General features: G+C 42.4%; 1 protein-coding gene across 18 annotated transcripts in view; it reads right to left on the reverse strand.

Annotated features, from left to right (window-relative positions):
* Positions 1-13,542, reverse strand: part of BBS9 (Bardet-Biedl syndrome 9) — a 289,008-nt gene that overhangs the window by 198,250 nt on the left and 77,216 nt on the right. For 16 of the 18 annotated variants that reach the window (XR_014578910.1, XM_083822113.1, XM_083822115.1 and 13 more), the window contains 3 exons: positions 12,575-12,677; positions 11,518-11,622; positions 9,356-9,370 (listed from right to left, as the gene is read on the reverse strand). Coding sequence is in view for 17 of the 18 variants with exons in the window: in XM_083822113.1 (XP_083678239.1) it covers positions 9,356-9,370; positions 11,518-11,622; positions 12,575-12,677 (223 nt within the window). In the remaining variant the exon portion in view is untranslated. The remainder of the gene's footprint in view (positions 1-9,355; positions 9,371-11,517; positions 11,623-12,574; positions 12,678-13,542) is intronic. The other 2 variants (XM_083822112.1, XM_083822108.1) reach the window with 1 other exon arrangement.

A 13,542-nucleotide genomic window follows, 5' to 3' on the forward strand; every position in this document is an offset into this window, starting at 1 on the left:
CTGAAGAATATTACAAGGATGGAACAAATTAATGAACCTGATCTGCAAAATAAATTGCAGTAATTAGAAATTGTTATTGCATATCCTGCATGGGTAAGTTTTCTAATTTTAATAACGTCTCATCCTTTTCCTGTGGAAAAAAATAATTTTTTGTTTGTTTTTTAATCAGGATACTCACTTGTGATCAATTTGATAATAATACACTTAAAGCTGACATTACACAAACATTGCTAAATAGTGGTAGCCACTCATATAACTGAATCCCAACAGCATGTTAAGGGGAATCACAACTCCAGTTAACAGGCTTCACGGCAAAAATGTGAAATCCAAAAATTGCTGAACAGTACCTCTCTTTCAAATGAGACTCAACTACAGAAGAATAGATCTGGTTATCTGGTTTTAATGAATAATGCTCCTAAAGAATTGGGTAAGTTCTATTTGCTAAAATACTGAGTTATTATCCAGAGGTATATTAAATTTTATCTTTCAATTCACCATACAATAACATAATGTATGTAATTTATCAGAATGGTGCAAGAGAAAAGAGGAAGTTTTAACACTAACAAAAGCACATTCATCAGAATATTTCTAATTTGCAAAAATATAAGCATTATTTAAAATGGTTGACATGTCAGAAATTGCACAGTATGTTCTATGTGAAAGATGAAAATGCTAGGGGCTATGAAATATGGAATGCTTGCTCTTCTGAGCAGTCAGTTTGTATGGTTTTTGTGTTTTGTTTTTTTTTTCTTTGTTCTTGTGAGGGGGATTTTTTGATAAAGCAGCTAACAAACGTTGTTTTCTTCAGGAACAGACATCATTAGAGGGACCAATACTCACCTTATTGAGAATAGCATTAAGGTCATAGCAGCAATCAGTCATTATTTCCCCCAGAAAACATGAAATTCAAACACTAACCCCAACACTCACTCCAATAAATTTAAAATACATTTTTAGAGTGAATAAAGTAATTTACTGCCATGGATAATACAAAGGCAGAAAAGTCATGAAACTGACAGCTATGCAAATATTGTCAGTCATGTAAGCTGAGAAGTTTAGTATAAAAACAACACTCATCCATTCATAGTCATCTAAAACCTTTTCGCTAACATTCTTTGTTGGCTTGCTGCTTCACAGATCTCCTGCAAAGAAAAATTATTTCAAAGACTTGTCTTGGGTTGGAGAGGGGTTGTTACTAGAAGTCTCAGATTCATCTTTGTAGTTGTCAATTCATTAATTCTTTTGGCTGTCTAATAATACCTCCAAGTAGCTATTCTGCACCACCTTAAAACAAATTATAAAAATAAAAATAAAAAAATCAGTGTAAAGCCAGCAGAAAACTCAAAACAGGCCCCCAAATTAGAATATCTATGGGTTCCAAGGAAAATTCCTTAAAAAATACTTGACAGTAAATCCATGACCTTCCGGAATGATTCATTCAAACATACCTTCACAGTCGGATGGAAAAATTAATTAAAATATTATACTGATGACAACATAATACAAACATCTTAGAGACTGTTGTCAACAGGAAAATATTAGTAACAAAACTACCCCAAAAGATTTTGAAATATTTTTATTTTTAAAACAAGATGTTCTTCTCATTTCAAAGCAACTTTTCCTAGACAACCTGCTCTAAATCTGCCTCACCATAAACAAAGTTTTTCATTATTTCAGAGAAAATTTGAATCAAAATTAAATCAAATAATATCTGGCTATGGAGATCTCTAGTTGATGAGTCCAAAAAAACTGTATACCTAAGAAAGCCAAACCAAAAAGCTCCAGCAAAATTTACCACTGCAGTGAAAATATTGGGATTCCCAGTATTCTTATTGAGATTCCCAATATTCTTATTGGGAAATACTTTTAGAATGTTTTGTTAGGTCTGCTAGAGTAATTTTAAATGGTAGTATGGAAGCCCGAAACAGTAACAAAGTGTGGGAGCCAGAACTTCCTCAATCCTTTGGTGTTTTTGTCTAGTTATAGATCTTATTTCATCTAGAGTTGTGATACACTTGATACAGTTTCATGATACAGTTTCAGCACTGTAGTAATGAAGAAAATGTGAAAAAACTCTTCAGATTCTCTTTGCCATATATAGAAATAAAAATTCTAATATGAAATGCAACACAAATTTTGTAACAGGTTACCTCATAATAATAGTATTATTTGAAGACAGACATACCATGCACTTACCTTACAAAAGTAACAGAACACACACACTGTTGTTACAATTTCACTTCTAAATTACTCAGGTGATCAGTCCCGGGGCATACACTTTCTGCAGCGGAGCAGGGGATCGAGGCGGGCAGAGCTTTTTTTCCGGCATCGAGGCCACTCGAGGCAGCTGAGAGAGCTGACAGCACCCGTCAGCCCTCACGACTGAGGCTGATCAGGCCAGGAGGAGCCAGCAGTGCCTGCTCCCCGGCCATACAGAGGCAGCCCCTAGGGAGTGCAGCAAACAGGATGGGGGAACAGGGCATGGGGCTGCAGTTTGCGCTGGCAGTATGGGCTCGGACAGCGCAGAGCATCCCTCCCCACTCAGGAGAACAACTCATCTACCGGCTGTCTACCTATAGCTAAACCGCCATGGTCTGCACTAGGCAGAAAGCTCTTTCTAGAAAGTCTGTGGCGATCCAGACGGAGTGCCTGCTCAAAAATGTGGCAGTTCAGATCTCTGGATGCAGGGAGTTCCTGAGCCTGTTGCTGCCATCTGAGGGTGGCAGAGGCACTGTGTGTGTGAGGTGTGAGCAGGTGGATGACCTGGTCAGCCTGGTGGCAGAGCTCAAGGAGGAGGTAGAGAGGTTAAGGGCTATCAGGGAGTGTGAGCAGGAGACAGACTGGTGGAGCAACTTCCTGCCAGGCCTGAAACAAAGGCACCGGGGTAAGACACCCCAAACAGGGGCGGACCCCCTGTCCTGTCGAGCAGAGGGAGGGGACCTAGGAGATGAGGAGGAATGGAAACAAGTCCCTGCTTGGCATCACAGACAACCCCCCTCCCTACTGGCCTCACCTTCTCAGGAGCTCTTACACAACAGGTTTGAGGCCTTGGAGCTTGAGAGACTGGTGGGTGAGGATGTGGTCGAAAGTCCACCAAGGAGGTTGCCTAGGGCAAAGAAGTTGACTCTACGCCTCAAGACTGCCTCCACCAAGAAAGAAAGAAGGGTAATCGTTGTAGGCGACTCCCTTCTCAGGGGAACAGAGGGCCCTATATGTTGGCCTGACCCTACCCATAGGGAAGTCTGCTGCCTCCCTCGGGCCTGGGTCAGGGACATTGCCAGAAACCTTCCCAACCTGGTTCACCCCTCTGACTACTATCCTCTATTATTAGTCCAGGCTGGCAGCAATGAAATTGCTGAGAGAAGCCTGAAGGCTATCAAGCAGGACTTCAGGGGACAGGGGCGCTTAGTAGATGGAGCAGAAGTACAGGTGGTGGTTTCCTCCATCCCTACAGTGGCAGGGAGGGGTACAGAGAGGACACGGAAAGCCCACCTGATAAACACGTGGCTTAGAGGTTGGTGCCAACACAGAAATTTTGGGGTTTTTGACCACAGGGCATTTTACTTGGCACCTGGCCTGTTAGCTGCAGATGGGTTCCACCTATCTCTTAGGGGAAAATGGATCCTAGCCCAGGAGCTGGCAGGGCTCATTGAGAGGGCTTTAAACTAGGTAAGAAGGGGGACAGGGATGAAATAAGGCTCGTTAGAGGTGAGCCAGGGGGAACAATGCCAGGGCCGCGAGAGAAAGCCATGGCCCAACTGAAGTGCATCTACACTAATGCACGCAGCATGGGCAACAAACAAGAGGAGCTGGAAGCCATCATGTGGCAGGCAAGCTATGACTTGGTTGCCATCACTGAAACGTGGTGGGACTACTCCAATGACTGGAGTGCTGCAATGACTGGCTATAGGCTCTTCAGAAGGGACAGGCAGCACAGAAGGGGTGGTGGTGTGGGTCTCCATATTAGAGAGTGTTTTGATGTTGTTGAACTTGAGGCTGGGAATGATAAGGTTGAGTTCCTATGGGTTAGGATCAATGGGAAAGCCAACAAGGCAAGCATCCTGGTGGGGGTCTGTTATAGACCACCAAACCAGGATGAGGAGATGGATGAGGTGTTCTACAAGCAGCTGGCAGAAGTTGCACAATCTCCAGCATTTGTTCTCATGGGGGACTTCAACTTCCTAGATATTTGCTGGAAATACAACACAGCTCAGAGGAAGCAGTTTAGGAGGTTCCTGGAGATCGTGGAAGATAGTTTCCTGATGCAGCTGGTGAGAGAGCCTACCAGGGGAGGTGTCCCGCTAGACCTTCTGCTCACAAACAGAGAAGGACTGGTGGGAGATGTGGTGGTCAGGAGCTGTCTTGGGCAGCTTGACCATGAAATGGTAGAGTTTTCTATTCTTGGCGAAGTCAGAAGGAGGATCAGTAAAACTGCTATCTCGGACTTCCAGAGGGCAGACTTTGAGCTGTTCAGGACACTGGTTGGCAAAGTCCCTTGGGAGGAGGTTCTGAAGGGCAAAGGAGCCCAGGAAGGCTGGGCACTCGTCACGAAGGAAATTTCAGGAAGGAAAGGCTCAGGAGCGGTCTGTCACCACGTGCCCAAAGACAAGCCAACGCGGAAGAAGACCGGCCTGGCTGAAAAGAGAACTGTGGCTAGAGGGTAGGAAGAAAAAGAGGGTTTATGACCTTTGGAAAAGAGGGCAGGCCACTCAGGAGGACTATAAGGATGTTATAAGGATGTGCAGGGACAAAATTAGAAAGGCCAAAGCTCATCTGGAGCTCAGTCTGGCTACTGCTGTTAAAGAAAACAAAAAATGTTTTTATAAATACATAAACACAAAAAGGACTAAGGAGAATCTCCATCCTTTACTGGATGCGGGGGAAACTTAGTTACAAAAGATGAGGAAAAGGCTGAGGTGCTCAATGCTTTCTTTGCCTCTGTCTTTAGCAGCAAGACCACTTGTTCTCTGGGTACCCTGAGCTGGTGGAAGGGGATGGGGAGCAGGATGCGGCCCTCGCTATCCATGAGGAAATGGTTGGCAACCTGCTACAGCACTTAGATGTATGCAAGTCGATGGGGCCGGATAGGATCCACCTGAGGGTACTGAGCGAACTGGCGGAGGAGCTGGCCAAGACGCTTTCCATCATTTATCAGCAGTCCTGGTTATCAGGGGAGGTCCCAGTCGACTGGCGGCTAGCAAATGTGACGCCCATCTACAAGAGGGGCCGGAGGGTGGACCTGGGAAACTATAGGTCTGTTAGTTTGACCTCAGTGCCAGGGAAGCTCATGGAGCAGATTATCTTGAGTGTCCTCACGCGGCACTTGCAGGGCAACCAGGCGATCAGGCCCAGTCAGCATGGGTTTATGAAAGGTAGGTCCTGCTTGACGAACCTGATCTCCTTCTATGACCAAGTGACGCGCTTGGTGGATGAGGGGAAGGCTGTGGATGTGATCTACCTTGACTTCAGTAAGGCTTTTGACACCATTTCCCACAGTATTCTCCTCAAGAAACTGGCTGATCGTGGCTTGGACTGGTGTATGCTTCATTGGGTTAAAAACTGGCTGGGTAGCCAGGCCCAAAGAGTCATGGTGAATGGAGTTAAATCCAGTTGGAGGCCGGTCACTAGCGGAGTCCACCAGGGCTCAGTACTGGGGCCAGTTCTCTTTAATATCTTTATCAATGATCAGGATGAGGGGATTGGTTGCACCCTCAGTAAGTTTGCAGACGACACCAAGTTAGGTGCATGTGTTGATCCACTCGAGGGTATGATCATGTGTTGATCTGCTCTGCAGGAGGATCTGGATAGGCTGGACTGATGGGCTGAGGTCAACTGCATGAAGTTCAACAAGTCCAAGTGCCGGTCCTGCACCTGGGGCGCAACAACCCCAAGCAGAGCTACAGGCTGGGAGATGAGTGATTGGAAAGCTGCCTGGCAGAGGAGGACCTGGGAGTATTGGTTGATAGTTGGCTGAATATGAGCCAGCAGTGTGCTCAGGTGGCCAAGAAGGCCAACAGCATCCTGGCTTGTATAAGAAGCAGTGTGGCCAGTAGGACTAGGGAAGTGATTGTCCCCCTGTACTCGGCTCTGGTGAGGCCGCACCTCGAGTACTGTGTTCAGTTTTGAGCCCCTCACTACAAGAAGGACATCGAGGTGCTCGAGAGTCCAGAGAAGGATGACAAAGCTGGTGAGGGGTCTGGAGAACAAGTCTTATGAGGAGCGGCTGAGGGAGCAGGGGTTGTTTAGCCTGGAGAAGAGGAGGCTCAGGGGCGACCTTATCACTCTCTACAGGTACCTTAAAGGAAGCTGTAGCGAGGTGGGGATTGGTCTGTTCTCCCACGTGCCCAGTGACAGGATGAGAGGGAATGGGCTAAAGTTGCACCAGAGGAGGTCTAGGTTGGATATTACGAAAAAATTGTTAAATGAAAGGGTTGTTAGGCATTGGAATGGGCTGCCCAGGGAAGTGGTTGAGTCACCATCCCTAGAGGTCTTTGAAAGACGTTTAGATGTAGAGCTTAATGACATGGTTTAGTGGAGGACTTGTTAGTGTTAGGTCAGAGGTTGGACTAGGTGATCTTGGAGGTCTCTTCCAACCTAGATTCTGTGATTCATTCATCTTAATCATGTCAATTACAACATCTGATACACATAAAAAAGCATTCAAGTTAAGATCTTTAATTTAGGATGGAAAAAGTTAAGAGAATTCATAGAATCATAGAATACCCCAAGTTGGAAGGGACCCATAAGGATCATCAAGTCCAAATCCTGGCACCGCACAGGTCTGCCCAAAAGTTTAGACCATGTGACTAAGTGCACAGTCCAATCGCTTCTTAAATTCAGACAGGCTTGGTGCAGTGAATACTTCACTGGGGAGCCTGTTCCAGTGTGCGACCACCCTTTCGGTGAAGAACCTCTTCCTGCTGTCCAGCCTAAACTTCCCCTGCCTCAGCTTAACACCATTCCCGCGGGTCCTGTCACTGGTGATAATGGAGAATAGGTCCCCTGCCTCTCCACTCCCCCTCGCGAGAAAGCTGTAGACTGCGATGAGGTCCCCCCTCAGCCTCCTCTTCTCCAGGCTGAACAAGCCAAGTGACCTCAGCCTCTCCTCATACGTCTTACCCTCTAGGCCCTTCGTCAACCATCTTCGTCGCCCTCCTCTGGAGGCTCTCCAACAGTTTAATGTCCTTTTTGTACTGTGGTGCCCAGAACTGCACACAGTACTCGAGGTGAGGCCGCACCAGCGCAGAGTAGAGCGGGACAATCACTTCCCTTGACCGACTAGCAATGCCGTGCTTGATGCATCCCAGGATATGGTTGGCCCTCCTGGCTGCCAGGGCACACTGCTGGCTCATATTCAACTTGCTGTCAACCACAACCCCCAGATCCCTCTCTGCAGGGCTGCTCTCCAGCGTCTCGTCGCCCAGTCTGTACGTACAGACAGGGTTGCCCCGTCCCAGGTGCAGGACCCGGCACTTGCTTTTGTTAAACTTCATGTGGTTGGTGTTCGCCCAGCTCTCCAATCTGTCCAGATCTCTCTGCAAGGCCCTTCCACCCTCATCCGAGTCCACAACTCCTCCAAGTTTGATGTCGTCGGCAAATTTGCTCAAAACACCTTCTAGTCCTACATCCAAATCATTTATAAAAACATTGAAGAGGACTGGCCCTAAAATGGAGCCTTGAGGGACCCCAGTAGTGACCATCCGCCAGCCAGATGTGGCCCCATTTACCACAACCCTTTGAGCCCTGCCCGTCAGCCAATTGCTCACCCATCGCATGATGTTTTTGTTTAGCTGTATGCTGGACATTTTGTCCAGTAGGATCCTATGGGAAACCGTGTCAAAAGCTTTGCTGAAGTCCAAAAAGATCACATCAGCTGGTCGACCTTGATCGACTAGATGGGTGATCCTATCATAAAAGGAAATCAAATTTGTTAGGCAGGACCTACCCCTCATGAACCCATGCTGGCTGGGACCAATGACTGCATTGTCCCCCAGGTGCGCTTCAATAACTTCAAGGATCATCCTCTCCATAATTTTACCAGGCGCTTACGTGAGACTGACAGGCCTGTAATTGCTAGGGTCTTCTTTCTTACCCTTCTTGAAAATTGGCACAACATTTGCCAGCTTCCAGTCCACTGGGACCTCTCCAGATTCCCAAGATCGTTGAAAAATAATTGAGAGAGGTCCCATGATGACGTCAGCCAGCTCTTTAAGCACCCTGGGATGAATCCCATCCGGACCCATGGACTTGTATGGATCCAGGTGGAGCAGCAAATCCCGCACACGTTCAGGGTCGGTTGGGAGTTTGTCATTCCCACCGTCATGGTCCTCCAGCTCAGGGTACCCTGGGTCGCAAAGCCCATCATCAGTGTTGAAGACAGAGGCGAAGAAGGCATTAAACGTCTCTGCTTTGCCTATGTCATTGTCTGTGAGGAGACCCTCCCCATCTAGTAGTGGACCTATGTTTTCTTTGGTTCTCCTTTTTCTGTTCACATATCTAAAAAAAACTTTTTTATCGTCTCCCACAGACATGACCAGCTTCAACTCTAGTTGGGCTTTGGCCACACAAATTTTCTCCCTACAAACACGAACAGCATCCAGAACATTCAAACCTTTTTCTGGTATTGATGATATGAATTTATCTAGTTTAGTGCACCTTAGAGTAACCCAAAAGAAATTTTGCCAGGGAGAATTCACTGTGTGCCACAGTACTCTCTTAATCATCAACAGGTTTCAATATTGAGTACAAACGTCTTAAAGCATAAAATCCAAATCCTCCGTTTTAGAATGTCACCCTTTCCGATTATATACATTTATTTTACATATTTAATTTATTATTGTTATAGTATTTTAAACTTTGTGGAGGTTAAAGACCTGCCACAGGGAAATAAATATTCTTGCCAAGAGCAGTATTTTGCTGAGAATGGTTCAAGCACCTATTTCCTGTACAGCATCTCGAGAACCCCTGAAATATGCAGAAACCAGATGAGGAAGAGAACCATTAACAGAGTTATCTACTTTTTCACTTCTCTTAGTATGCTCATATGTTCTCATATATTCTATGGTACATATATGTTCTCATATATTCTATGGTACATATGTTGAAGTGTGACATACTTCAGCAAATGTCTTTACTACTTTCCTACTTTCCCCATGGATTTTATTTTTCTTATTTCTAAGCCTCATTCACTTTCAAATTTCTCAAATATTCATGCCTTCATAGCACCATCTAACCTAGGAAAGTAAAAAAGTGTATAGAAATAATAGGGAAAGTAACAGCTCACTTCCAAATACACTTTTATTCAGTATATACTCTCGCTCATGAGATCATTAAAATCTGCATTTTTTTCACTCACCTTCAGGATTGAGCTCTACAGTATAACCAGCAATGGCACAAAAGGAAAAAAAGAAGAAAACATAAGATGCTACTCAAATAAGAGAAAAAGGAAAATGTAGTAACAGGTTTTAAAAAACTTAAGCCATGTTCGTTAAGTAGACAATACATAAAAACCTAATACTAGCCAAAAAACAGACATAAGACCACATTCATCCATAGCACAATCCTATCCAACTGAGTGACTCATTAACCTTCCGCAGTATGAATCCCACAGAGATACACTGAAGACTGATTTGGCCACAAACACAGTATCTTAAAAACAAAAGAGGAAAAGGTCTCTATTCAGATAAAATGAAGTCAGAAAGGCAGTTAATTTTTGTGTGCTAGGACATTACTTAAGGATTTAATTGCCTTGTACAAGCAGCATAAGCACTGGTATCAGTATATAATTGAACAGAATTATCCCAGCTTAATAATTTTAATGAATATCCAAAATTTAGTAAGATATTAACATTTATGCTCTTTTATTTAGAAGTCTTGTAAATTAAAAAAAAAAATCTTTAATGATAGAAAGTTTCTTCTACACTTTACAGATTTTGTTAGATGTCATCTTCCGGGGATTTTTTTATTGTATATAAGCAAACATATTCAAGATACAAGATTTCTTTGCTTTCCTAACCTTGCAAAATTCAACTTAATAATTAAAAATATAAGTTTAGGTAATATCACCTGAATGGAATAATAATAAATTCATTTGACTATGAGAAATATCATTTAAATTTGATATTTTCATCTTTCAAAGCAAAATCACAGAAGCAAAGCTAGCAAAAGATAAAGCACACTTGCAGAATAGGAGGATGCAAGACACTCAAAAGTATACTACTTATAGTCACACTACACAAGCTGTCTAAATCCACATCACTTTAAACTGGGTGCTTAGGAAGTTACAGAAATTCATTCACAAGGAATAAATAGTTTGAGGGTCACAATACAGGAGGACTGAAGTTGTACTAGGTGTTTGTGCAGGCTTTCAAAAAAAAAAAAAAAAAACGTGATGAATATCCTTTTCCTCCCCCTCCTCTGCACATATCTTCAAGCCTAGTCTAACAAGAGTAAGATTAAGTTCTTCAAAAAACATGAGTTTCACTTTTGTCTAGAAGTAGATAAATATTTTAACAATCAACACACAACGTAGACTGTCATCATAAATACCATGTTTCAAGTGAGATGTGATGTGAAGTAAATGCTTAAATAAAAGTGCTTACATAGGATAATGTACTCAAGATCACCACCCCTCAGAAGCTCTAGCTCCACATGCATTTCTTTGATGCTAGCCCACTCCATATCACCCTTCTTTTTGTGCTGGCACAGCTCTCTGTGTTTGCACAATGAACCAAATCAGCAAATCTGGCTAAGAAATAACTGCTGATTGTGTGAGCACAACAGGGGAGGAGGTGCAGGAGCAAAGCCAAGCAGTGAGAAGTGAAGAATGAACAGATTGCTTAAACTGGTTTATGCTGCATTTAACTTAACATGGAAACCCTGTCTAAGTACAGTTTCTCATGTAGCTTGATGCATATTCCCAAGGCTGTGTGTAGAAAACTAAGTGAATTAGTCTTCAGTTATGGATAGCAGGGTAAATTTACATATTCTATCAGTAGCGTCATTAGGGGTCTATAAAATAGAACGACTTAATTTCTATTCTTTTGGGTCAGTTTATTTGTTTAGAATGAATACATTCAGCTGTTAAGGGGAAGTGAGGAATAATCACTCCCGAAGCTTATTCAAGTTCTCTTCCTCTGTATGGAGGCAGTTATTGTCACATTTGTTGGCAGCCCCAGAAGGCTGAATAGTCATGAAGATGTAATTAACTTCTCGCTCCAAGAGGTGGTTCCTTAAAGAGCAGAACAGAAGCAAATTGATTGGGCAGGGTGGGAAAGCTGGTACAGCTGCTTCCCAAGCCACAAGCATATGATTTTACCTCTTTAAAACTGATTATATAATTTGATGATGCTACATAAGATATTAACTAAAACAAGTAAAGACTAGATTCTGATATACATTATTACTTCTTCAATTACTAACTGCCTTCTTATTTTTTTTTCAAAAGAAAGCTGACAAGAAACATGTAAAGAAATACCTTAAAAAATGTAAGTTAATTTGAAATCTTCAGTGGCTCACCTGTTGGTGTACTACATGAAACCACACAATTTCCTTCTAGTTCTGATGGAGGACAATTCCCCTTCAAAAAGACAGACAGGACCACGGTTTCAGATGAATCTGGTTCTAAAAATAATACAAAATTAAATCCAGTAATAACAGCATCCAAATGGAAAAAAAAATCCTGTACTTCAGGAAATATTCTATGAAATTAGGATAGTCATTTCCTTTCATTCACCTTTATCAATCTCTGAACGTGCTTATTTGTGGGAGCTGGAAGCTTTTTTTCTTGAAATATGTAATTAGAAAATGACAAATTACTCTCTCTGAGAGGAAACTAGCATAAGGCATATCCAGTGAAACAACTCAGCACACCTAACACAGAAAATCTCAAAAACAAATGTAATTTTACATGGCAATTTTAATATTCCACAAAGCCATCAGCCCTTTGTTCCTTTCACCTGTTGAGGAAACACAAGAACTGTCCTTTCAGATCAGAGCAGCAGTCAGTAAAGCTCTGTTTCAATAGGGTCCAGTACTGATCATTTCAGAGCATAAGTGGTCTACAGTTTCAACTGAGGCAGTAGGACACGCTTCTCTACTTCTCAGAAAACATTTACAACTTTCAAGGCGATCCTACCTGTGACCTTATTGGAAGAAGGCTATGATCATTCCACAGTTAAGTTGGGAACATTCACTAGAGTGGTCACAGGTCAAGTTTTCTGTCCCCCCTTTTAGAACACCAGTGCCATTCTACATAAACAGAACTGCCACCAAAACAAAACACCCCAGTGAAAGCACCAAACAATAACTGATTTTCTTTCTCCATCATGAAACTGTCTCTTCTCACCTACCATGTGTCACACTGTAACCAAGGAAGCAACTCCATTCCTACATATTTTTTTTGTCTTCCACAAATGGAAAATAAAAGCTGCAGAGTGTACATAGGGCACATTTGTAACTACTTGCACTGCAGTACCTGCAACTATGCACTTGATGAAGGCTGGATTATATCTCTCAAACATCTTCGGAAAAAGTAATATGATAAAATAGCTGTAACAGTACTATAAAAATTTACCTAAATCATTAAAGATGAACTGGTCACAGGTCACTGCTAATGGAGCTTGTACACATACTGACAGGTTTGGTTTCTGTGCAGTCACCCTGCTTTGTACTGTTACCTAAAGAAATTGACATACAGAAGTACTTAAATAAAGGAACAAGTTAATTTCTGCATAGCAAATAATTAGAAAAAAAAAAAGCAAAAACAAAAATCTGTGAAGAGCATTCAGCAACAATGTTTAAGAACTTCAAATTTCAACTGCAGAAATAATATTTTCCTTTTACAATTCCTTTTTACCTACAATGGTATGAAGTAACAATTTAAAATGCAACAAAAAAAAAGAGGTGACTTCTCACATTCTTTGTAACCTTAAGCAAAGGCAACCTAATGCTAAACTGCTAGTTAACATATTAAAATATTTTCCAAATGTCATGTGCATTTATTTTAATGTGATAAAAATAAAAATACTGCCTTTTTTTAGATAACTAAAGCAAAATAAATAAATTAATTAATGAGAACAAAGCTAACCTAAGTTATTTCCTCTAACTGCAAAGACCAATTCATGGTTTTCTGAATAACTTTAGAATTAAGTTCTATTAAATTTTTTTACAGAAACAAATTCTAAAACTCCATATACAGGATACCCAGCACAACTAAATCTCTAGATTACAAGAGCTGACCAAACTATAAAGCTGGAGCAGCTGCTTCTATTGCAGAAAGAACAGGCTACAAAAACAATGGTTATCAAAAGAATGTCCTTAAGTCAGGTCTAAAAAGGAAGTACTGTGGTGACCTACACCTGAACATGGTCCTACACTTGGGGCACAACAACCCCATGCAACACTACAGTCTGGGGGAAGAGTGGCTGGAAAGCTGCCCAGTGGAATGGGACCTGGGGGCATTGGTTGATAGGCAGTTGAATATGAGCCAGCAGTGTGGGAAGGAAAGCCAACAGCATCCTGGCCTGTATCAGAAATAGAGTG

This window comes from Anser anser (assembly GCF_964211835.1).
Source record: "Anser anser genome assembly, chromosome: 2".
NCBI lineage: Eukaryota > Metazoa > Chordata > Aves > Anseriformes > Anatidae > Anser > Anser anser.